The sequence below is a fragment of the Leucoraja erinacea genome, chromosome 28 (genome assembly GCF_028641065.1).
Source record: "Leucoraja erinacea ecotype New England chromosome 28, Leri_hhj_1, whole genome shotgun sequence".
Lineage (NCBI taxonomy): Eukaryota > Metazoa > Chordata > Chondrichthyes > Rajiformes > Rajidae > Leucoraja > Leucoraja erinaceus.
The window spans coordinates 3,403,500-3,430,179 of NC_073404.1; the positions used below are offsets into that span (position 1 = coordinate 3,403,500).

At 45.2% G+C, this 26,680-nt stretch overlaps 1 protein-coding gene across 1 annotated transcript in view; it reads left to right on the top strand.

The window, feature by feature from the left end:
- The window catches only part of vps53 (VPS53 subunit of GARP complex), a 338,695-nt gene that overhangs the window by 54,520 nt on the left and 257,495 nt on the right, over positions 1-26,680 (top strand). The window contains exon 5 of the mRNA XM_055657535.1: positions 26,140-26,226. Within this exon, the coding sequence (XP_055513510.1) occupies positions 26,140-26,226 (87 nt within the window). The remainder of the gene's footprint in view (positions 1-26,139; positions 26,227-26,680) is intronic.

Consider the following 26,680-nt stretch of genomic DNA (forward strand, 5'->3'; position numbering starts at 1 on the left):
CCCTAGAGCTCTATCTAACTCTCTCTTAAATCCATCCAGTGATTTGGCCTCCACTGCCTTCTGTGGCAGGGAATTCCACAAATGTATGTGTTTTGCAAAGTGAGTTTTGTTTGGTCGTCTTGAGTGCATGTACACGGGACTTGTACACAAGTGTTCCCCCAACGCAATATTGCACCACTCACGCATAGGCCCAACTGGTCAGACATGGCTCATTTCTCCTCATCCCTCAGCACTCCCTCCTCCTCTTCAACCTCCCTCTTCAATCCCCAGAGAGGGAGTGGGGGGGGGGGGGGGGCGGCCGGGGGGGGGGGACGAGGGAGAGAGGAGGTAGGAGGGGGTGGGAGGAGGGGAGGGTAGGCAGGCAGAGGGAGGGGTTAGAGAGGGAGGGGGTAGAGAGGGTGGAAGTGAGGGTAGATACGGAGAGGGCATTCCCTCCTCCACCCCTCCCCATCTCCATCCTCCATTCCCCCTCCCCATCTCCCTCTTCCACCCCACCCCACCCCATCTCCCTCCTACTCATTTCCCTCATCTTCCTCCCCTCACTCCCATTCCCTGCCCCAGGACCTACCCAGGTCGTAGAGCAGCGCTGGGGCCTGGTTCTCGGCTCTGGCTGTAGACTCCAGCTGTTAGCTCGGCCCCCGCCTTGGCTCCAGTGCAGGCCCTGACTTAATCTCCACGCTCGTCCCTGACCCCGGACCCAGGCTCGTTCTTTCTCGGCTCCGGCCATGGGCCCATGCCAAGCCCCGCCCCGGGCTTGGCCCTCACTCCAGCTCCAGCACTACCCTCCCCACCAGGTGTCGGGCGTCGGGCGCTGGCAGCCGCCGCCATTCCTCGTTCACCGCGAGCGCTAGTGTGCCCCTCCCTCCCGGAGTGTCCCGTCCTGCCTTGCGAGAGCATTGTGACGTCACTCAGGTTTTTTTCCCGAACGGTTGAGTTTTCGGGCAGTTTTAAAAATTTTAAACGATTATTAACTTCGGAAATATAGGTGGGATTGCGACGGGAAGATGTTTATCGCCTCGACGGGAAAAATGTGAGTAGGATGTGTAAAAATGGGAAGGCTGTGGCCTAGCATTTGGAAGAAAATAGGAATTAATCAGATTCTCTCTCGCGCGCACACACACACACACACACACACACACACACACACACACACACACACACACACACACACACACACACACACACACACACACACACACACACACACACACACACACACACACACACACACACAGACACACACACACACACACACACACACACAAACCCCACACACACACACACAACAGAGACTTTTATATTATAGGAGATGTCACCTGCTTCTGAATTTGGAATTAAAATGGTTTTCCAACAAGAGTCAAGTGTTTTATTGTCATTTGTCCAGAAACAGAACAATGACATTCTTATTTGCAACAGCATAACAGGTTTTGTACATGTATTACTCAATAGATAACATGATAAACACATTTTTAATAGTTCAATAAATTAAAAAAAACAATGCCGTGCAGAAAACAAAACAAAGCCCAAATTTCAGAGTTTAGTTGGAGTTCATATTATAGACAATAGACAATAGGTGCAGGAGTAGGCCATTTGGTCCTTCGAGCCAGCACTGCAATTTAATGATCATGGCTGATCATCCCCAATCAGTACCCCGTTCCTGCCTTCTCCCCTGACTCCACTATTTTTAAGAGCCCTATCTCGCTCTCTCTTTAAAGCATCCAGAGAACCTGCCTCCACCGCCCTCTGAGGCAGAGAATTCCACAGACTCACCACTCTCTGTGAGGAAAAAGTGTTTCCTCGTCTCCATTCTAAATGGCTTACTCCTTATTCTTAAACTGTGGGCCCTGGTTCTGGACTCGCCCAACATCGGGAACATGTTTCCTGCCTCTAGTGTGTCCAAGCCATTAACAATCTTATATGTTTCAACAAGATCCCCTCTCATCCATCTAAACTCCAGTGTGTACAAGCCCCGCTGCTCCATTCTCTCAGCATATGACCAAAACTGCACACAATACTCCAGGCGTGGTCTCACTAGGGCCCTGTACAACTGCAGAAGGACCTCTTTGCTCCTATATTCGATTCCTCTTGTTATAAAGGACAACATGCCATTCGCTTTCTTCACTGCCTGCTGTACCTGCATGCTTACTTTCATAGACTGATATACAAGGACCCCCAGATCCCGTTGTACTTCCTCTTTTCCCAACTTGACGCCATTTAGATAGTAATCTGCCTTCCTGTTTTTGCTACCAAAGTGGATAACCTCACATTTATCCGCTTTGAGCAATATAGACAATCTTGTTCAATAGCCTGATGGTTATTGGGAAGAAGCTGCTTCTGAACTGCAACATTGCAGTTTTAAGACTCACAAATCTTCCTCCTGATGGCAGGAGTGAAATGAGAGTGTTGCTAGGGTGGTGTGGGTCTCTGATGATGATGGCTGCCTTTTTGAGGCAGTGCCTTGTCTTGATCACTTCGATGGTGGGGAGGTCAGTATCTGTGAAGGACCTAGCAGCCAACGTCCACTGCTCTTTGCAATCTCCCTTCATTCCTGGGCGTCTGATTTGCCTAACTAGGTCATGATGCAACCATTCAATATGGTCTCTACCATAAATCTATAGAGGTTCAAGTGAGTATTTGTCGGGGCCCCCCACCACCCCTGGACTGTCTCCCTCGGATGGTCACGACACACAGCTTATTTATTTATTTTACTTTTCTTTTTCATCGGTTGGAGCTGCATACTAAATCTCGTTGCACTGACATGCAATGACAATAAAATATATTATTATTATTATTATTATACTATTATTATACCCAAATCTCTTCAATCTTCTCAGGAAGTAGAGGTGTTGATGGGCTTTCCTCATGTTTGGATCAAAATGCTGGGTCCAGGACAGAGCTTCAGTGATATGCACGCTCAGGAACCTGAAGTTGTTGACTCTCTCCTCCATCAACCCATTGATGAAGACATGTTTGTAGATCCTTGGCCTTCCTCTTCTAAAGTCAACAATCAGTTCCTCGGCTTTACTGACATTGAGAGCAAGGTTGCTCTTCTGGCAGCACTCAATGAGGCGATTCATCACCCTCCTACACTCTGACTCATCATTCTCTGTAACTCGTTCAAAAACAGCCGTGACTGGTTCATCGTGATTGTAAAAGACTGGATGTAAAAGTATTATTAACCAGAAACATAAGCATATATTTACATTCAAGCCAAGGTAACACTGGAGCCAGGATTTACTAAGGTTACACAATTTGTACAGTTGTTATTTATTGAAGTTTTCCAAATCACTCAATTAATAAAGAAAAATGCATTCTATTATATCTGACCTTCAGGTGACTTTATTCGGGTAGCTTTTCAAGTGAAATGTTTAATCACGTTATCACAAAGAATTAAAAGCCAAACTTGGCTTTGTTTTCAACCAAGATAAATGCAGCCAATGCAAATGTAACTGTGATCTGTGTTCTGAATCCGATACTCTGACTGCTGTTTATTGGCTTCATTTTCTCCGCTGGTTTCATTCCATGAATTAGTATAACAGGGGAGTCGAGTCGCTCTCTGTTTTTGTAGGACAAGGTTACTGGAGTTTCTTTTGATTTATATTTCTGTGCGCTCTCACGTAGTTTATGAGGAGGCTGCTTCTTGGAAGGAGACAGGCAGCCTCATTGATTTGTGGGCGAATGGAGGAGCAAAAGGAAACCGAACACTAGATTGGTTTGAGTGGCCTTTTGCACTCACTTCATGACTAGTCACTTGCATTTGGCTAGCAGGTGATATCTTGTCCTTTTCGGAATCTCGGACTGATTCCTTGAATTTTATCCCACCTAATCGTCATAGTTACAGCGGCAAGGTGGGGGGGGGGGGGCGATGGATGTTTTGTGGTGGAAAAAATGTATTGGGTGAGGGGAGGGAATTAAATTGGATTTTGGTTTAGTTTAGAGATGCAGCATGGAACAAGCCTCTATGGCCTACTGCCTCCATGCCAACCATTGATCACCCACTTACACTAGTGCTGTGTTTAGTTTAGAGATGCAGCATGGAAACAGGCCCTTCAGCCCACCAAGTTCACGCTGATCATTGATCACCCGTTCACACTAGTTTCATGTTATCCCACTCTCTCATCCACTCCCTACACACTGAGGGAAATTTGCAAAGGCCAATTAACTTACAATCCAGCACGTCTTTGGAGTGTGGGAGAATGTTGGGCCGAAGGGCCTGTTTCCACACTGTTTTACTCTATGACTCTGAAACCAGAGCACCCGGAGCAAACCCACGCCACCACAGGGAGAACATGCAAACTCCACACAGACGGTACCTGAGGTCAGGATCAAACCTGTGTCTCTGGTGCTGTGAGGCAGCTGCTCGACCAGCTGCGCCACTGTGCCGCCTTTTTTGGCGAACTGAAAGAAAATGTTCGGATGGAGACTTTGAATAAAAATTCTTTGTCTGTCGTAGATATTCCTTCCCTGGAATCCACAGTGTTTATAATGGCTGGCTCTTTGTAATACCTAACCTTCCAAATCTGGAATTAGTCTCCAAGCAACATAGTGAGAGTTTATGCCTTGCAGGAACACAAGAAACCTAATGTTTTGGAAAACCAGAAGGTCAATTTGTATCAGTGGATCTATATTAACGAGTATCTCATCTTGCGAATTAGAAAATGTGTAGGAAGGAACTGCAGATGCTGGTTTAAACCTAAGATAGACATAAAAAACTGTAGTAACTCAGCGGGTCAGACAGCATCTCTGGAGAAAAGGAAAAGGTGACGTTTCGGTCGAGACCCTTCTCCAGACAAAAAATGTTATGTGCATGTTCCTCAATGCCGAGATAGACACTAACCGTAAAAAAGGACAGCTTTATGTTTGTGCTGCAGTCAGAGTATGGAGCCTGGTAATCAGACATTTGGAGGTGCTCATTATAGCCTGTGGCTGTCTTGCTCCTTTACCTTGAGAATGTGGAAAATCCCACAGAGTGGAATGTGCTTCCTGTGCACAGTCAGTATGTTGGGCCACTGGTCCTGTCCTCCTCACTAAGTACTTTTCCACCCGGTGAAGGGAGCATTCTTTCCCCTGCACCATTTAAAGAGCAAGCTTGTCATTCTTTGTAAAATAAATAAATTGGTGTCAGAAAGGATTATTTCCCTGCAAATTGTTCTTTTCATGAGCGTTTTTGCAGATAAATTTAAAGTCATACTGCACTCTGCACGAGTACATGGTGTCATTTTAGGTGCATTGATTGAAAATCCAAATGCTGCATTTGTTTTCACTGGGGGAGATGAATAATAGGTGACCACTTTGGCCCTGCTACTTTGTTACCAGACAGGCTAGTTGTTCCCTTTAATATCCAAACGTTTAGAATCTAGTACGGGAGACGAGGAGGAATTTATTTAGTCAGATCGTAATGAGTCTGTGGAATTCATCGTCATAGACGGCTGTGGAGGCCAAGTCAATGGCTAGAGAAAAGGGTCTGTCCCACTTGGGCGTCATTTGCGCGCGCGTAATGCGCATCATGCATGCGTAATGCGCGCATCACGTGCACGTCACAACGCGCAGGAAGTGCGTCGTGACGGGTAAATGGTGCCGCATAAATGAAGTGCAAATTACGCCCAAGTGGGACAGGCTCTTTACTCAACAGGTCTGGAGAACATGGCTAGGTGATGTTTTGGGTCGGGACCCTTCTTCAGACTGACAGGTAGTGGCCACACCTACGTCATCGAGTACAGCTCTGCCCTTAATGCCATTATACCATCCAAGCTTATCACCAAACTGACGGGTCTTGGTGTCAGCACTCATCTCTGTAACTGGATCCTTGACTTCCTGACTGCATCTGCCATGCATCTGCCCACTCACCCAACCTTTCCAAGTCACCCTTCATTCTCATAGCATCGTCCTCACAGTTCACACTGCCACCCAGCTTTGTGTAATCTGCAAATTTCCTAATGTTACTTTGAATCCCTTCATCCAAATCATTAATGTATATTGGAAATAGCTGCGGTCCCAGCACCGAGCCTCGCGGTACCCCACTAGTCACTGCCTGCCATTCTGAAAGGGATCCGTTAATCCCTACTCTTTGTTTCCTGTCTACCAACCAATTTTCTATCCATGTCAGCACTCTACCCCAAATACCATGTGCCCTAATTTTGCCCACTAAAAGGGAAAAGGGGAAGTACAACGGGATCTGGGGGTCCTTGTTCATCAGGGGGCAGGGGGTGCATGAGGGGGGGGTGGAGATCATCCACAATCAGTACCCCGTTCCTGCTGTTTCCCCATATCCCTTGACTCTGCTATCTTTAAGAGCTCTATCTAACTCTCTCCTGAAAGCATCCAGAGAATTGGCCTCCGCTGCCTTCTGGCAGAGAATTCCGCAGATCTACAACTGTCTGGGTGAAAACGTTTTTTGTTACAGTTTTTGCCTGTATGCACATTGATCGGTGACAGGGTTACAAAGACTAAAGCCCATGCACATGGAGATCAGGTTACTAATTCTCACTAACATGGTTCCTTTAGCAGTGAACAAGATGTCGAGTGCAAGTAGAATCACTTTAATGAAAGGTCTCCTGTGGAGCCGATGCAATAAAATAAGGGATAAGAACAAACATACAAAATAATAAAGTTAACTTAATTGAGCGTGGCACGGTGGCGCAGTTGCTGCCTTACAGCGCCAGAGACCCTGGTTCAATCCTGACTATGGGTGCTGTCTCTACAGAATTTGCATGTTCTTACTGTGACCATGTGGGTTTCCTCTGGATACTCCGGTTTATTCCCACACTCCCAAAGACATACAGGTTTGTCGGCTAATTAGCTTGGCAAAATTGTAAATTGTCCCTAGTGTGTGTAGGATACCGTTAGTGTGCAGGGATCGCTGGTCGACGCAGACTCAGTGGGTTGAAGGGTCTGTTTCTGCGCAGTGTCTCTAAACTAAACTAAATGCATTGACGGTTCCAGTACATTATGTCCAGTTTTCAAAACGTACTTATTTTTCATTGACAAAGAGACCATAAACAAATATAGCATAGCCAGAATTGTTGTGTTTTTGTATGACAGCTTCAAGTACAATAGTTGTGTGGTCCATCGTGTAAGTGCACTGTTTGGAATCCATTTTACTGAATGCTATTAAGATGACAGATCTACTTCAATGAAAGCAGAGGGGTAGTCAGTACATTAGCGATCGCTTGTAGTACTTAGCGGATTTGCAACAGCCTGGCTCCTTTGAATGTTTGAAACTTTATTTTTAAACTATCGATATGAAAATATATCTTTTTATGTCAAACTGCATATCAGTATAAGGTAGGAGTAAATATTCAGGATTTAATTCCCTCATGTTGACAATGAGGCGGTAGAGCTGCTGCCTCACAGCGCCAAAGACCCGGGTTCGACCCTGGCTACGGGTGCTGTCTGTTCGGAGTTTGTACGTTCTCCCTGTGACCTGCATGGGTTTACTCCGGGATCTCCAGTTTCCTCCCGCACTCCAAAGACGTACAGGTTTGTAGATTAATTGGCTTCGGACAAATATTTTTTAGATGCAGCACGGAAACAGGCCCTTCGGCCTACCGAGTCTGCACCGACCAGCCAACCCTGCATATTAACACTATCCTACACACACCAGGGAAATTTTTTTAACATTTGCCAAGCCAATTTATCTACATACCTACGTACGTCGTTGGAGTGTGGGAGGAAACTGAAGATCTCGGAGAAAGCCCACGCGATCACAGGGAGAACGTAAAACTCCGTACAGATATCACCCGTGGTCAGCATCGTGCCCGGGTCTTGGCCGCTGTAAGGCAGCAACTCTACCTCTGCGCCCCTGTTAGTGTGCGGGTATCGCTGGTCGGCACGGACTCAGTGGGCCGAAGGACCTGTTTCCGCGCTGTATGTCTAAACTAAACCAAACTAAACTAATTGAAGAGACCTTGTAACTAATTGAACAGAATATTAGAGGGGCTAGTAGAATTTATCCAGTAAAACCAAAAGGGAGTAGGAGAGTTGACAATGAACGAACCAAGGTTGGCTCTGGATAACATCTCTGACATCAAGGCTTATGTGGAATTGAAAGAACTTACGAAACGGCCTTGCGGCCTATTTAGTCTGCTTAGCTATTCAATAAAGCTAATCCCCAACCTTGTTCATTTTCCCACTAGATCCCAGTAAACTACGATGACTAAATAACCTTGAATGTAATCAAATATTAAAGCTCCACAGCTTTTCCAACGAATTGTAACCCACTGAGTGAAGAAATGTCACCATATCTTAATTCTAAACAGTCCCTATTTTAACATCCGACTGTTGATTTGAATGCTGACTTTTGAGGGATAAATGAGGTGAATAGTCATAGTCTTTCGGGAGTTTTGGTCAGGATAAGGGAGTCAAAAACTAGAGGACATAGGTTTAAAGTGAGAGGGGAAAGGACTAAAACCCCTGTCCCACGGTACGAGTTCATTCCAAGAGCTCTCCCGAGTTTGCCCTGATTCGAACTCGGAGATTTACGGTAATGGCCACTCGTCAGTACTCGGGGCTCTCGTGGACATTTTTCATCACATTGAAAAATCTTCACGAGTCTTCCCGTGCCTACCTGCGGTTAGCGAGTCTTCCCGAGTACCTGCCGTTTGTGTTACGAGTCGGCAAGAGACATCCCTGAGCTCCGACGTACCCGCTACATTCATTCTCCGTGTTTACCACGAGTTTGATTTTTTTTTAAACTCGGGAGAGCTCTTGGAATGAACTTGCACCGTGGGACAGGGCTTTAAAAGGGACCTGAGAGACAATTTGTTTCACACAGGGTGGTGGGTATTTGGAATGGACTAGCAGAGGTACTGGTAGAGGAGAGTACAATTACAACATTTAAAACCTATTTACTGGACTTTATCCTGCACTAAATGTTATTCCCTTCATCCTGTATCTGTACACTGTGGATTTTGAGAAATATAAAAGTGGATAAGTCTCCAGGTCCGGACAGGATATTCCCTAGGACATTGAGGGAAGTTAGTGTAGAAATAGCAGGGGTTATGACAGAAATATTTCAAGTGTCATTAGAAACGGGAATAGTGCCGGAGGATTGGCGTACTGCTCATGTTGTTCCATTGTTTAAAAAGGGGTCTAAGAGTAAACCTAGCAATTATAGACCTGTTAGTTTGACGTCAATGGGTGGGCAAATTAATGGAAAGGATACTTAGAGATAATATATATAAGCATCTGGATAAACAGGGTCTGATTAGGAACAGTCAACATGGATTTGTGCCTGGAAGGTCATGTTTGACTAATCTTCTTGAATTTTTTGAAGAGGTTACTCGGGAAATTGATGAGGGTAAAGCAGTGGATGTTGTATATATGGACTTCAGTAAGGCCTTTGACAAGGTTCCTCACGGAAGGTTGGTTAAGAAGGTTCAATTGTTGGGTATTAATGGTGGAGTAGCAAGATGGATTCAACAGTGGCTGAATGGGAGATGCCAAAGAGTAATGGTGGATGGTTGTTTGTCAGGTTGGAGGCCAGTGACTAGTGGGGTGCCACAGGGATCTGTGTTGGGTCCACTGTTGTTTGTCATGTACATCAATGATCTGGATGATGGTGTGGTAAATTGGATTAGTAAGTATGCAGATGATACTAAGATAGGTGGGGTTGTCGATAATGAAGTAGATTTTCAAAGTCTACAGAGAGATTTATGCCAGTTGGAAGAGTGGGCTGAAAGATGGCAGATGGAGTTTAATGCTGATAAGTGTGAGGTGCTACATCTTGGCAGGACAAATCAAAATATGACGTACATGGTAAATGGTAGGGAATTGAAGAATGCAGGTGACCAGAGGGATCTGGGAATAACTGTGCACAGTTCCCTGAAAGTGGAATCTCATGTAGATAGGGTGGTAAAGAAAGCTTTTGGTGTGCTGGCCTTTATGAATCAGAGCATTGAGTATAGAAGTTGGGATGTAATGTTAAAATTGTACAAGGCATTGGTGAGGCCAATTTTGGAGTATGGTGTACAATTTTGGTCGCCTAATTATAGGAAGGATGTCAACAAAATAGAGAGAGTACAGAGGAGATTTACTAGAATGTTGCCTGGGTTTCAGCAACTAAGTTACAGAGAAAGGTTGAACAAGTTAGGGCTTTATTCTTTGGAGCGCAGAAAGTTAAGGGGGGACTTGATAGAGGTTTTTAAAATGATCAGCGGGATAGACAGAGTTGACGTGGATATGCTTTTCCCACTGAGAGTAGGGAAGATTCAAACAAGGGGACATGACTTGAGCATTAAGGGACAGAAGTTTAGAGGTAACATGAGGGGGAACTTCTTTACTCAGAGAGTGGTGGCTGTGTGGAATGAGCTTCCAGTGAAGGTGGTGGAGGCAGGTTCGTTTTTATAATTTAAAAATAAATTGGATAGTTATATGGACAGGAAAGGAATGGAGGGTTATGGTCTGAGCGCAGGTATATGGGACTAGGGGAGAATACGTGTTTGGCACGGACTAGAAGGGTCGAGATGGCCTGTTTCCGTGCTGTAATTGTTATATGGTTATATGGCCAATTGTAAATACATATAGTGTTTTCGCTGACTGGATAGCACGCAACAAAAAAACTTTTCACTGTACCTTGGTGACAATAACAAACTAAACATTTGGACATGTACGTGGATAGAAATGTTTTAGAAGGGTATGGGCCAAACATGGGCAAATTGGACAGAAAGATTATGTAAACCTCAGTTGGCATGGCCAAGTTGGGCTGAAGGGCCTGTTTCCATGCTGTAGAATGATCTGATTCTATGAATCTATTATTGAAAGTTGGAATCTGTAAACCTGTTACTAAACATATGTTGGAATCCGGGTGGGGCACAGAAAGGGCGAGTCCGTGACCTAGTTAAGGAAACAAAGAGCACATCCATTTGACGATGGAGTCAAAACTAATACAGAGTGTGATGATGCGGCATTTATGAAAGACAAGTGAAGCAATACGATACGATAAAATAAAACTTCATTCATCCCCCGAAGGGAAATTGGTCTGCCAACAGTCACAACACGCAACAAGGTACACGACAAAGTTGCAATTGAAATTAAATTAAAAGTGGAAAAAAAAAGACAAGCGACTGTTTCCTGCCTCTAGCGTGTCCAAACCCTTAATAATCTTATATGTTTCAATAAGATCCCCTCTCATCCTTCTAAATTCCAGAGTATACAAGCCCTGCCGCTCCATTCTCCCAGCATGTGACAATCCCGCCATCCCGGGAATTAACCTTGTGAACCTACGCTGCACTCCCTCAATAGCAAGAATGTCCTTCCTCAAATTAGGGGACCCAAACTGCACACAATACTCCAGGTGTGGTCTCACTAGGGCTCTGTACAACTGCAGAAGGACCTTTTTGCTCCTATACTCAACTGCTCATACTCATACTATACTCAACTGCTCTTGTTATGAAGGTCAACGTGCCATTCGCTGTACCTGAGCGGAGGTGTTCAGCGAAACGATCGCCAAGCCTGCGCTTGGTCTCGCCGATACAGAGGAGTTAACACCTGGAACAGCGGATATAGTAGATGATGTTGGAGGAGGTGCAATTGACCTCTGCTTCACCTGGAAAGAGTGTTTGGCTCTTTGGATGGAGTTGAGGGGGGAGGTAAAGGGACAGATGTTGTATCTCCTGCTGTTGCAGAGGAAAGCACCAGGGGAGGGTGTGGTTTGGGTGGGAAGAGACGAGTTGACCAGGGAGTTGCAGAGGGAACTGTCTCTACGGAAAGCAGAAAGGTGTGGAGATGGGTAAATGTGGCCAGTAGTGGGATCCCGTTGGAGGTGGCAAAAATATTGGAGGATTATATGCTGTGTGCGACGGCTGATGGGGTGGAAGGTGAGGACAAGGGGAACTCTGTCCTTGTTACAAATGGGGGGAGGGGGAGCAAGAGCGGAGCTGCGGGATATTGAGGAGACCCTAGTGAGAGCCTCATCTATAATGGAAAAGAGTTTCCTAAAGGGAACCTCATATTTTGCTTGGGTAGCTTACACCCCAGTGGTACGAACGTTGACTTCTCTAACTTCAGATAGCCCTTGCTCTTCCTCTCTATTCCCTCTCCCTTCCCAGTTCTCCCACTAGTCTTACTGCCTCCGACTACATTCTATCTCTGTCCTGCCCCCCTCCCCTGACATCAGTCTGAAGAAGAATCTCGACCCGAAACATCACTCATTCCTTCTCTCCAGAGATGGTGCCTGACCCGCTGAGTTACTGCAGCATTTTGTGTTTATGTTAGTTTTTATTATTTATAGATAGTGGGAGCTCTAATTGTTTGCATTTGCCAGCCTGTCTTGATTATGTTAATTGTGATAAAATGGACATGGAATTATGTCTGTCAGCTCTTCAAAACCATTCAATTATACAATTATACAATTTATTTATTGTCATTTGAACCTCAAGTATGAAGTTCAAACAAAATTTCTAATGTGTGTCAGAAAGAACTGTAGACGCTGGTTTACACCGAAGATAGGCACAAAATGCTGGAGTAATTCAGCAGGTCAGGTAGCATCTCAGGAGAAAAGGAATAGAAAATGATGGTAGACAAAAATGCTGGAGAAACTCAGCGGGTGAGGCAGCATCTATGGAGCGAAGGCAATAGGCAGCGTTTCGGCCTGAAACGTCACCTATTTCCTTCCCTCCATAGATGCTGCCTCACCCGCTGAGTTTCTCCAGCATTTTTGTCCACCTTTGATTTTCCAGCATCTGTAGTTCCTTCTTAAACATAGAAAATGATGTTTCAGATTGTGACCCTTATTCAGACTGAGTCAGGGGAGAGGGAAACTAAAGATATGAAAAGATAAAAAGAACAAATGAATGAATGGTATGCAAAAGGACAAATCAAAGCCAGCAACGATGCTCAAGAAAAGGTGGAGCCAACAATGGTCCAATGTTGGCTGTGGAGGAGGTGTTATCGAGTGAAAGTGACAAGTGAAACAGTGGAACTACGCAAAACGACAGTGAAACTAGCAGTGCAACTAGGGTGGGGGAGGGATGGAGAATGAGGGAATGCAGAGGTTACTTGAAGTTAGAGAAATCAATATCATACCACTTGGTTGTAAGCCGCCCAAGCGGAATATGAGGTGGCTTGGCCATATATGCCTGCTTTGTTCTTGCCAAATAAAAATCACTTGATCTTGGTGTATACATTTATTTTTACCTAGCATCCATGTTCTTTAGGGATAAACTCCAAATGTTCACCTTTGCATAGTGGAAATGCATCCTTCTCACCTTAACTCCAGTGTGAGGAAGGATCCAGACCCGAAGATCAGTCTGAAGAAGGATCCCCGACCCAAATCATTCTTGAGAAGAGTCCCGACTTGAAACGTCACCTATCCATGTTCTCCAAAGTTGTTGCCTGATCTGCTGAATTACTCCAGCACTTTGCACTTTTTTGTAAACTTAACATCTGCAGTTCTTTGTGTCTTGTACTTTGACCCTACCAGATGAGATAACATCCCTGTATTTGCTGTATTTAAAAAAAAAAATGAAGACCCTAGATTGATTTGCCTCTCATCTAAATTCAACTCTAATTGAACATATATAATACAACAAGGTACTGTCAGTCGGATCTAATCGGGTCTGTCTGCAATGGACGAGTGCCTATGACCAAGAAACTTGAGAGAAACCTGGGCAACACAGTGGCGCAGCGGTAGAGTTGCTGTCTGACAGCGCCAAAGACCCGGGTTCGATCCTGACCGCGGGTGTTGTCAGTAGGGAGTTTGTACGTTCTCCCTGTGACCGAGTGGGTTTTCTCCGGGTGCTCCGGTTTCCTCCCACACTCCAAAGACGCACAGGTTTGCAGGTTATTTGGCTTCTGTAAATTGTAAATTGTCCCGAGTGTGTAGGATAATGGACGGGCTGATCGCTGGTCAGTGCAGACTCAGTAGGCCAAAGGGCCTGTTTCCACACTATCGCTAAAGTCTAAAAATGGAAATGCCAACGTTCCATTTGCTCTTTGGGTTACCTTTTGTATCTGTGTTCCAGTTTATAACGATTTGATTGGTAGGGACACCTAAATCCATTTTTTACCTGAAAGGCAAAACACTGAGAGGGCTCGGTGGATAAGATGGGTGCTATCTGATCTCAGGCACTGGGTAGTTTAACATTTAACATTGCCTACTTTGTTTAGGCTTTAGACTTTACTTTAGATTTTAGAGATACAGCGCGGAAGCAGGCCTTTCGCCCCACTGAGTACCCGCCGACCAGCGATCACCCCCGACACTATCACCGAAACCGCTTAACCTACTTGCCTGCACATCTTTGGGATGTGGGAGGAAACCTGAGCACTCAAAGAAAACCCATGCAGTCACAGGGAGAACATTCAAACTCTGTGATCAGGATTGAACCCGGGTCTCTGGCGCTATGAGGCAGCAGCTCTACTGCTGCGCCACCTTGCTCCCCATGTTGTGGCCATGTAGATAATAGTGAATATAGTGGATGAGCCATGTAATTGAAGGCTACAGAAGATTTTGAGCAGAGATTTGAAGTTTGTTGATAGGGATAGTTTGTTGATAAGTTTGTCCCCCCCCCCGGACACTTATTATTATTATTTTTTTATTCAAATCATTTGCTATGTCGCTCTTCAAGGGAGATGCTAAATGCATTTCGTTGTCTCTGTACTGTACACTGACAATGACAATTAAAATTGAATCTGAATCTGAATCTGAATCTGAAAGGCATTAGGAGGATTGTGTGATGTTGTGACCAAAGTTGAACAGGTCGAGCAAATAGCCTATTCTTGTGCTGTGCATTCAATGTAATTCAAAGGTGAATTTGCACAATCCTGGTGGTGCTTAAATCAGATGCCTATTTATATTCAATCAATGCTTTTACCTGGCTGCTACTTCAAGCAACAGGGCTGAACACTTGCATAAATACATACATTTTGTTCATGAACTATAATGAATGGCGGCACAGTGGCGCAGCGGCAGAGTTGCTGCCTCACAGCGCCAGAGACCCAGGTTCAATCCAGACCTCGGGTGCTGTCTGTACGGAGTTTGCACGTTCTCCCTGTGACTGTGTTCTCTCCCAAACACAAAAGACTTGCGGGTTTGTAGGTAAATTTGCTTCAGTAAAATTGCAAATTGTCCCTAGTGTGTGGGACAGTGTTAACGTGCGGGGATCGCTGGTCGGCGCCGACTTGGTGGTCCGAAGAGTCTGTTTCCACGCTAACTAAAAAATTAAACTATATTGATTTGAGAGCATGACTTCTAAAACAGTGGTGGTTTTTCAAAACGTGTTTGAAATACTTGGAGCCTCGCATGCTTCCTTCAAATATTATTGTGTTTCGGTGCATTAATATTATAGTGCATTATAGTCATTTATACATGAAATCTTGATTAGGGCCGGAAAATATTAAATGGATGAATGGATAGCTGTTTAAATGTATCCACTATTGTTGGAATGAGATTTGGTTTGTGTTTGTTTCCTTATCATCCGCTGGCTTAATTCTGCATCAGACTTGGATGAATGTGGATTTGGATATCAAGCGTGCCATTTTCTCTGGAATCCTTCAATAAACAGCACCTGTCAAACGTTCAAGACACAAAGGCACTGTTTGTATTTTGAATGACAGCCATCTGGGTTTGTGATCTTGTAAATTTGCCGAATTCCACGGCCTATTGCCCTTGGCTGTTGACATTGCAGATCACTGTTCTAAGTGTCCACGTTGGGTATGGTTAAATCCGTAAAATAATTGACTTCCTGTTTCGTAGCAAAAGCGCTTTTAACTTTATCAGAGTGTTTCCATGGGAAAGGCTATCAAACTACAGCGAATAGCAATGGAATATGATATGTTGTCTTTAAAATAGTATGCAATTTCTGGCTTCTGTCCTGTAAAATGTTTATGAGCGGTACATTTTTCCGGAATAAAAAATCTATTATCTCTGACCACCCTTTTTCACTCAGGGTGGTGGGTGTTTGGAACGAGCTGCCAGAGGAGGATGTTGGCATCTTGGTCGGCACGGGCAAGTTATGCCGAAGGGCCTGTTTCCGTGCTGTATGACTCTAACGACCCTGGTACTGGATACCATTCATATCGGACTGAAAAACAGTCCTGGCCTGAAATATTGCCCATCCATTCCCTCCCAAGAGGCGGCCTGACCCATTGAGTTCCTCCAGTATTTCGTGTTTTGCTTATGATACTGAATGTGTTTTGGATTGTGACGTAGAATTGTCTTAGACAATAGACAATAGGCGCAGGAGTAGGCCATTTGGCCCCTCGAGCCATTCAATGTGATCATGGCTGATCATCCCCAATCAAGAGTCAAGAGTCAAGAGTCAAGTCAAGAGTCAATTTAATTGTCATTTGGACCCCTTGAGGTCCAAACGAAATGCCGTTTCTGCAGCCATACATTACAGACAAATAGACCCCAGACACAACATAATTTACATTTTACATAAACATCCATCACATTGCTGTGATGGAAGGCCAAAAAAAACTTATCTCTCCACTGCACTCTCCCCCCCCCCGATGTCAGAGTCATCAGTACCCCATTCCTGCCTTCTCCCCATATCTCCTGACTCGTGGCTATTTTTAAGAGCCCTATCTAGCTCTCTCTTGAAAGCATCCAGAGAACCTGCCTCCACCGCCCTCTGAGCAGAGAATTCCACAGACTCACCCCTCTCTGTGAGAAAAAGTGTTTCCTCGTCTCCGTTCTAAATGGCTGACTCCTTATTCTTAAACTGTAGCCCCTGGTTCTGGACTCCCCCAACATGACAGTTCTGGGATTGCATTCTATGAATGAGCGACAGGAGTCATAGAGTCATGCAACAGGGAAACGTGCCCTTCAGTGTTACTTGTCTATGCTGACCAAGATGCCCCATCTAAGCTAGTTTCATTTGGTCCATGTCCCTTTAAATCTTTCCTATCCATGTACTTGTCCGAATGCCTTTTAAATGCTGTTACAGTATATGGCCCAGCTACCTCCTCTGGCAGGTCATATCATGCACCCACAAAAAGTAGTTTAGTTTATTATTGTCACGTGTGCTGAGGTACAGTGAAAAGTGTTTTTGTTGCACACTATCCAGTCAGCAAAAAGACTATAGTCCCACCTTCAACTATGTTATCTGGTTGTTGATTTCCCTCTGGGTTTGAAGAAGGGTCTCGAACTGAAACGTCACATATTCCTTTTCTCCTGACCCGCTGAGTTACTCCAGAACTTTGTATCTATCTTGATTCCCCAACTCTGGGTAAAATATTTTGTGCATTTACTCTATCTATTCCCCTCATGATTTTACACACCTCTATACAATCACCCCTCAGCCTCCTGCTCTCCAAGGAATAAAGTCCTTGGAATAAAGGAATGAGGCCAGTTCATTGGCTATATTTAAGAGGGAGTTAGATGTGGCCCATGTGGCTAAATAATAATAATAATAATAATATTTATTTATATAGCACTTTTCAACAAAACCAGTATTTGAACCAAAGTGCTTTACAGAGATTGATTAAATTAATTGAACAGATCAATGCAATAAATCCATACAAATCAAAAAAAGAGAAAAAGAAAAAAGACACAGAAACAGTACACTATAGAAATCAACATGAAACGTCCCCCCACAGCAGAATTCACTGTGAGGGAAGGCACCAAAAATATCCAGTTCTCCCCCTCATAGTCCACCCGAGGTCGGGGCCTATATCTGGCCTCCTCAGCCAGACCGGTGTCTTCAGGCCCTCTTGCCGTGAAGCTGGATCATCGGCGTTGGTGAACATCCATCAGCGGCCAGGACTGAAGCGGGCTTCCCGACGCGAAGAAAAACGGGCCAAAGTTCACAGGCCGCGCCGGCCGAACCCCCGACACTGGCGATCTCGGATCTCGGATCCCAGGCTCCGCGGTGCCGTCAACGGTCACAGTGCCCCGGAGATTACCGCAAGGCGACCCGGTAAGGCATCGCCCGCTCCTTGTAGATGTCCCAGCATCTACACCGCCGTCGAAGCTGCAGTCCCCGCAGGAAACGCCGCTCAGCGCTGCTCCAGTTCGACTAGGCCGCACAGAGAGGACGAAGATGCGGTTCGGAGAAAAACCGCATCTCCGACCAGGTAGGACTGGGGTTAAAAATAATTTCCCCCTTCCCCTCCCCCACCCACCACATAAAAGAAGACCTCCAATAAACACCTGATATGAACAGGACTAAAAATAAAAATAAATAAGGGTGAAAGGATGGACAGCAGGAGGAGCGGCCATACACAACGGCGCATCACCCCCGCTGTCCGCCATCTAGAGGGATCAGGGAGTATGAAGATAAGGCAGGTTCAGGATACTGAGTTGGATGATCATCCACGATCATATTGAATGACGGTGCAGGCTCGAAGGGCCGAATGGCCTACTCCTGCACCTATTTTCTATGTTTTCTATGTCCTAGTTTTCCCAATCTCTCGCAATAGCTCAGGCCCTTGAATCCTGGCAAAATCGTCATAAAGAAAGAGAATTTAGTTTCCCCAAGTCTAGAAAACAGCGGGAGTCTGACATTAAGAATAGACATTGTTTAGCCTGGAAGAGCGCGCCATCCGTCCCCGCCCTTCACCATTTCTGCCTCATTTGCTCGAATGAGGCCTCTCCTCGCTGTTCTCTCCAGGTTCAGACAGCATCGGAAGCTGGACTGTCAGTAATTAGACCACAGCAGCTGAATGCAAATAAGATCAAATAAAAATCATTACAGCTAATGAACAACAGGCACTTGAAGCGAAGCCACAGGATTTTTATTTATTGCAGACTCAAATCAGTTGAGCAAGAAGAAATTGGAAAATCAAACAATTGTGTTAACCATGAGAGTGCTGAATTTCCAAACACATATTTTGAAAGGTAGGAACAAAAGTGCGGGAGTAACTCAGCGGGTCATGCAGCATGTCTGGAGAACAAGGGTTGATTACCATTCAGATCTGGACCCTTCTTCACCGACCCAAAACGTCACCCATCCTTCTCCTCCAGAGATGCAGCCTGACCCAGTTCAGTTCAGTTTAGTTTATTATCACATGTACCGAGGTACAGTGAAAGCTTTTAGCCCATTGAGTTACTCCAGAACTTTGTGTGTATCTTTGGTATAAACCGACATCTGCAGTTACACATATTTTGAAAGATGTCACAATTTATACAAAATAACAAATTTGAAATGTTTCTTTTTATTAAATCAAATATTAACTCTGAATATTCAGCTGTATACATAAATATTCCTGTGCCATATCGTCTGCCAAAAGTCTGAGATGCCTGCTAATAAACATTTTGTCTTCAGTGTGATTGATCCTGATAAATGGTAGGTAGACAAAAGTCTACCTTCGATTTTCCAGCATCTGCAGTTCCTAGTGAGAGTTGTGATAAATATACCTTGTGAGAGTTCCCATTATTATTGGTAACTGTTGTGGTGGGAGTAGATGGTTCATGTTATGAACACTACAGCCTCCAAATAAGCTCTGAACTACATTGACTTGGGGGCAGACAAAAATGCTGGAGAATCTCAGCATCCATGGAGCGAAGGAAATAGGCAACGTTTCGGGCCGAAACCCTCTTTGGATTTGTCTTTTTGCACTATTGTGTGTGTGTGCGTGCGTGCGTACGTGTATGTGTGTACGCGTGTGCGTGCATGTATATACTGTATACACACACTGAACTTTTTTTCCCTCTTGTTCATTATATTGTTTCCTGTGTTCAGTGTGTACACATATTCTGTTGTGCTGCAAGAAGTAAGAATTTCATTGTTCTATCTGGGACACATGACAATAAAGCACTCTTGACTCCAGAGAAGTTGGACTTATCCCTGGGTGGACATTTTTATTTTTCTCTGCAACACATCGCTTCATTGGCACACAAGACCGCAGATGCTGAAATTCTGAGCAAAAAAACAAAGTGCTGGAGGGCCTCACTGGGTCAGGCAGCATTCATTCTCGTTGCAGATACTGCCTGACCTGCTGAATTCCTCCAGCGCTTTGCTTTTCACTTTACCTGGCACAGTTTGATTATGCTTGGCTTGAGATTCAGAATAGTTCCATTACTTATCTCATTACCCTCGCTGCTGCAGTTTTTAGATCAATCCGGTGGAACGGACATGTTTTCATAAAGCAGTTTTCTGTGTCAGAAGTGACTTCCTCGTGTTATTGTCACTAGCAAAGACTACAAAGATTGAACATGCACGACATTTACTCATGCTGTGTTGTTTCATCATCCTCTTGTAACTTAGTAACGGTGATTTTTTTTTTAAAGAAGGGAACTGTAAGTTTTGCACACTTAGTTAGATCATTAGATATAGGAGCAGATTGAGGCCATTCGGCCCATTGAGTCTGCTCCGCCATTCGATTAGTAGTTGATTTATTTTTCCCTCTAAGCTGAGGGCAAGAAAGATTTAATAGGAACCTGAGGGGCAACTTTCTTTTACAGAAATGTTGGTAGGTATATGGAACGATCTGCTGGAGGAGATAATTGAGGCAGGTATTATCATAACGTTTAATAAACATTCAGACAGGTACATGGATATGAGCCAAATGCAGGCAGATGGGACTAAAGTCGATGGGGGCATGTTGGTCAGCGTGGACAAGTGGGGCCGATGGGCCTGTTTCCATGTTCTATGATCCCATTCTCCTACCTTCTCCCCATAATCTTTGACCCCCTTACTCATCAAGAACCTATTCATCTCTGCCGCCGTCCGTGGCAATGAATTCCACAAATTCACCATCCTCTGGCTAAAGAAATTCTTCCTCGTCTCCATTCAAAAGGCATAACCTTTTATTCTGAGGCTTGTGACTTTGATAAAGGAAGTATGTGTATGGTTTCAACATGTACGTTCCTCTCAAATATAAATTGTGATCCCAGAGCAGGGCCAGGGCAGGAGAGGATAAATGATGGAGTTTGGGAGATTGTTTGGAAGATACAGCATGGAAACAGACCCACCGAGTCGGATCATCCATTCACACAAGTTCTATGTTGTTCCGTTTTTGCATTCATTCCCTACACATGAAGTGTGATTTACAGATGGCTTTTCCACAGTTGAAAGCAGTGGGGATATGGGCCAAGTGCAGACGTACTAGGACAGGTTGGGAGAGTGGGCAGGGAAGTGGCAGATGGAATACAGTGTGGAGTCATGCATTTTGGTAGTAGGAATAAAGGCGGAGAGAATTCAGAAATCAGAGGGGCAAAGGGACTTGGGAGTGCTGGTGCAGGATTTCCCCAAAAAGTTAATTTAGTTAATGGTGCTGGAGAGAATTCAGAGGAAGTTTACGAGAATGATCCCAGGAATGAGTGGGTTAACATATGATGAGCGTTTGACGGCACTGGGCTTGTACTCGCTGGAGTTGGAAGGATGAGGGGGGGACCTCATTGAGTTTAAGAAGGAAGTGCAGATGCTGGAAAATCGAAGGGAGACAAAAGTGCTGGAGAAACTCAGCGGGTGCAGCAACATCTATGGAGCGAAGGAAATAGGCAACGTTTCGACCCGAAACGTTGCCTATTTCCTTTGGGTTTCGGCCCGAAACATTGCCTATTTCCTTCGCTCCATAGATGCTGCTGCATACGCTGAGTTTCTCCGGGGACCTCATTGAAACGTACCGAATAATGAAATGGCGGAACGGTAGTGAGTGGCAGAGTCACTGCCTTACAGCGCTGGAGACCCGGGTTTGATCCCGACTACGGGTGCTGTCTGTACGGAGTTTGTACTTTCTCCCCATGACCACGTGGGTTTTCCCCGAAAGTTTTGGTTTCCTCCCACGCTCCAAAGACGTACAGGTTTGTTGGTTGATACGCTTGATATAAGAGTAAATTGTCCCCAGTGTATGTAGGATAGTGTTAATGTACCAGGATCATTGGTCAGTGTGGACTAGGTGGGCCGAAGGGCCTGTTTCTGCGCTGCATCTCTAAACTAAACTAAGCTAAAATAATGTGCAAGTCGAATCAGTAGTAAGGAAGACTAATGCATTTATTTAGAATGGATTAGAATACAAAAACAGGGATGTAATGCTAAAGCTTTATAAGGCGCTGGTCAGACCACATTTGGAGTATTGTGAGCATGTGGAGGAGCCATCTTGGGGAACGGCTGCTAACTAGCAGCCGTCGTTTAATTCATTTTTTTTTGGGAAGTTTTTAGTAAGTCTTGTTCTTCGTCTGTTGGAGAAATGGACTTTTTAATGTGGGGGAAAGGGGGTAATTATACTTCTAGGTCCCTACCTGGTCGGTGAGGCAGCTTTTTCTCCGGGCTGCCCCGTCGACCCGTCCTCGTGGCCTACCAGCGGGCGTGGAGCGCCGTTTCCTGGCGGGGACCGCCCAGCACCTCGGCTTCGTTGGCGGCACAGCGCTGGAGCGCTATCGCGGAGCGGAGCGGGCGATGCCTTGCCTGGGTCGCCGCGCTGGATCGACGCGCTGGAGCTCCGGTGAGCTGTGACCGCCGAGATCAACACCTCCGGGCTGCGGGTCTGCGGAGCGGAGCGGGCGGCGCCGACTCAAACATCGGGAGCCTGGGAGCTCCAACCCGGCGCGGCCTTGTCGGCTTCGGAAGCCGCGGTCCCCAGCTAGGAAGCGGCCGTTCCAGGTGGCCCAGCCGCTGTGAGGACTCTCCCGACGCCGGGGCAACACCACCCGGCCAGAACGGCCAGGAACATCGGGCCTCCATAGAGGCAATAGCGGTGGCCTCAATAGGCCTGACTTTGGGTGAACTGGGGATGGGGACTGGACATTGAGCCTAGAGGGTGGGAGTGAGTAGAGGGGGTGACTGAAGTGGAAGGTAGCTGAGAGGGCAATAGTGATTTGAAGGGGGGAGAGAGTAGACAAATAGGTAAGTGAAAGGGGAGTATATGAGAAGGACAGATGAGATCAAATAATTCATGCATACATATTCCTTGGAACTGGAGTGGATTTCATCATCCTTGACCTCAGGGAAACAAAGTTGTCAGTGCAGAAATTCATTCATTTTTTTTGCAGTAACGTCAAAAAAAAGCATGTCAATGTTTTGATGCCTTTCATCTTTAAATTCCATCTAATTAAAAATAGTTCTTGCGCTTCCCGGAATTTATTGGAATTAATCCCTTGATGAATTATGTCAGCCATAGCTCCTTTGACAGATGCGATCCCACTTCAGAACCTTCAAAGTTCAGATTAGCAGTCGACCGGCGTGATGACAGAGCTCTGCGTTAGCAGCGGTGCAGGGTTTCACATGATAGGATTTCAGGTGAAAGCCAAAGAACTCATGGCGCTGCTTTGAAGAAGAGTGGGAACGTTCGTTATCATAGTCGTAGTTTTACAGCGATGAAACAGGCTGTTACACCCAACTTGCCCACACCGGCCAACATGCCCCAGCTACACTAGTCCCACCTGCCTGCATATCCCTCTAAACCTACCCTATCCATGTACCTGTCTAACTGTTTATTGAATGCGTCTATAGTACCTGCCTCAATTACCTTCTCAGGCAGCTCCTTCCATACACCCATCACCCTTTGTGTAAAAAGGTTTGCTATTGAAGAAGTGCAGGGTAGGTTTACAAGGTTAATTCCCGGGATGGCAGGACTGTCATATGCTGAGAGAATGGAGCACCTGGGCTTGTACACTCTGGAGTTTAGAAGGATGAGAGGGGATCTCGTTGAAACATATAAGATTGTTAAGGGCTTGGACACACTAGAGGCAGGAAACATGTTCCCGATGTTGGGCGAGTCCAGAACCAGGGGCCACAGTTTAAGAATAAGGAGTAAGCCATTTAGAACGGAGACGAGGAAACACTTTTTCTCACAGAGAGTGGTGAGTCTGTGGAATTCTCTGCCTCTAAGAGGGCGGTGGAGGCAGGTTCTCTGGATGCTTTCAAGAGAGAGCTAGATAGGGCTCTTAAAAATAGCGGAGTCAGGGGATATTGGGAGAAGGCAGGAACGAGGTACTGATTGTGGATGATCAGCCATGATCACATTGAATGGCGGTGCTGGCTCGAAGGGCCAAATGGCCTATTCCTGCACCTATTGTCTATTGTCTATTGTTACCTCCCATATTCCTATTCAATCTTAACCCCTCACCTTAAACTTAGGCAAGAGACTCTGTGCGTCTACTTGATCTATTCCACTCATGGGGTCCTTGGGGTTCTGACCAATAGTTAAGCCTCAATCACTTTCATTTAAAAGGAAGATCATCTGGCCTTTTTACACATTTATTCAGTTCATTGGTCTGAATATTCCACGTACAATTGGTGCTGTGTTACTGCAATCACCAATCTTCAAGAAGAATTTCATTAGGTTTAATCTACTTTGGGGTATCTAAAGATTGTGAAAGGCAGTGGCACGTCCAGTAGTGCTGCTGCCTCACACTGCCAGAGACCCCATTTAGATCCTGACCCTGGGTGCCGACTGTGTGGAGTTTGCACGTTCTCCCTGTGACCGCGTGGGTTTCCTCCGGGTACTCCGGTTCCCACCCACATCCCAAAGATGTGCGTGTTTATAGGTTAATTGGCATCTGTAAATTGCCCCAAGTGTGTAAGGAGTGGATGAGAAAGTGGCATAACATAGAACTAGTGCGATAGATGGCCGGCATGGACTCAGTGGGCTGAAGGGCCTATTTCCATGCTGTATCTCTAAACTACACACACACTCATCTTAATTAGCTCCATCCACTAAACATGCCAGTGATAACAGGACTGTTAGCTCAATTGAAATTTATTTTAATAAAATGCTTTCACTTTCAGTTTTTTAAAGATACGATGATGTTCAAAGGTCCTGTTTTCACGCTGTAACATTCAATTTAATTCAGTTCAGTTTGTATAGAAGGATTTAGACAGCATTAATAAACACCTAGACAGGCACATGGATAGGACAGGTTTAGAGGGATATGGGTCAAACGCAGGCAGGTGGGACTAGTGTAGATCGAGCATGTTGGTCAGTATGGGTAAGATGGGCCGAAGGGCCTATGACTCCATGACTCTAACTGTAAGATTTATTTTTTCTGTAACTGCAGGCCAAAGACTTTAATCAGTTTCTATTATATGGCGCTCTCTGTATAAATTGGTGTTCTTGAGTCTGTTGGAATTTGGGCTCCAAATGTATTATTATAATGTTACATAGAGCGGTTAGAGTTTTAAACTACCACACTGTAGAGGTTTGAGTGTTGTTGAAGTGGTTTCTGCAAAAAGTGATGGTCCATGAGATTTTAACGAAGGATGAACCACATTGCGTGCCAGCTCTTATTTGGTTTGTACTCCCAGGGAACATGAAATCGTCTGATTCCTCTGAAAACACACTCGTGAAAGGCCGTAGTCTGTAGCTATAAAAAATATTCAAGCAAGCAAATAAATAATCATAAACCTCTCGTCGGTCCTGATAACTTTAGGGAAAATATTATTTTGTTCATTAATCGATCTTCAATTTGAAGCAAAATTATAAATGCAGACCTACAATCTTAAATATTGAATTACCCATTTCTGTATTTTTGATGCTTAGCCTGTTGGGTGGCTGTAAACACAGTTAGAAGAGAAAGCATTGTGTCTTATCCCTAAAGCCCCTGTCTCACTTTCACAACTTAATTGGCGACCTCTGCCAAGTTTGCCCTTGACTCATACTCGCAGGATGGTCGCCACGAGGTCATAGGAGGTCTTCGTAACTCTTCCTCATGCTCGTGAGCGGTCTCCGCATACTCGTGGCCTCAAGTAGGTCGCGGCGTTTTTTTCCAGCCTGATAAAAAATGTCCACGAGTAAAAAAAAAAAAGGTCAGCATGGAAAAAATTGATACTTTTTACTAATAGGTAGGTCGTAGTAGGCCGCGATGGTAGTCGTAGGTAGTCGCAGGTTGGTAAGTGGCCGGAGAAAAAAACAATGCAAACACAACATCATTTTATCATGTGATAATTTTCCACTCGTAGCTAGTCGTAGTTGGTCTTAGGTGTGGAAGACTGAGGTCGAAGGGGGTCGTAGGAGGTCGTAGACATAGTCGTATGAGGTCGTAGGAGGTCTTTTACTTTGGCGAGTCATCACAACCGTGACATTTTTTTCAACTCGTTAAGGGTCTTCTATACTCGTGTATTAGGTCGTCCAAGTGGGACAGGCCCTTAAGGTAGACACAAAAAGCTGGAGTAACTCAGCGGGTCAGACAGCAACTCTGGAGAAAAGGGTGGCGTGACGTTTCAGGTCGGGACCCTTCTTCAGACTTATCCCTGCCTGAGTTGTCTCCATCTCTGTTCAATGCCAGTGTCCTAAACCTTTCCTATTATTCTTTTACAGGCTTTGGAGGAAGCGCAGAAAGCCATTCAACAGCTTTTTGCCAAGATTAAGGACATTAAGGACAAAGCAGAGAAATCGGAGCAGATGGTAAGTTTGACACTGATGGGATTGTGTAGTTGTGGTTGAGTTTGTAGATACAGCATGGAAACAGGCCCTTCAGCCCACAAACCTCACATCTCCCCATCCACACTAGTCCCATGTTATTCCACTTTCCCATCCACTTCTCACACACTAAGGGCAATTTTTCACCCCTGAGGCGAGAGATTTAAAATGGATTGGGTTTTCTTTAGTGTAGAGAAACAGCATGGAAACAGGCCCTTTGGCCCACCGCGTTCATGTCGACCTGTTTGTACTAGCGTTATATCTAATTTAGAGATACCGAATGCTGCTGAGCATCGATCAGCCATTCACACTAGTTCTATGTTATCCCACTTTCCCATCCACTCCCTATACACTCATTGCAAGATACGATGTCTGTTTAACCTATAAAACTGCATGTCTTTGGGATGTGGGGGGAAACTGGGTGGCACGGTGGCGCAAT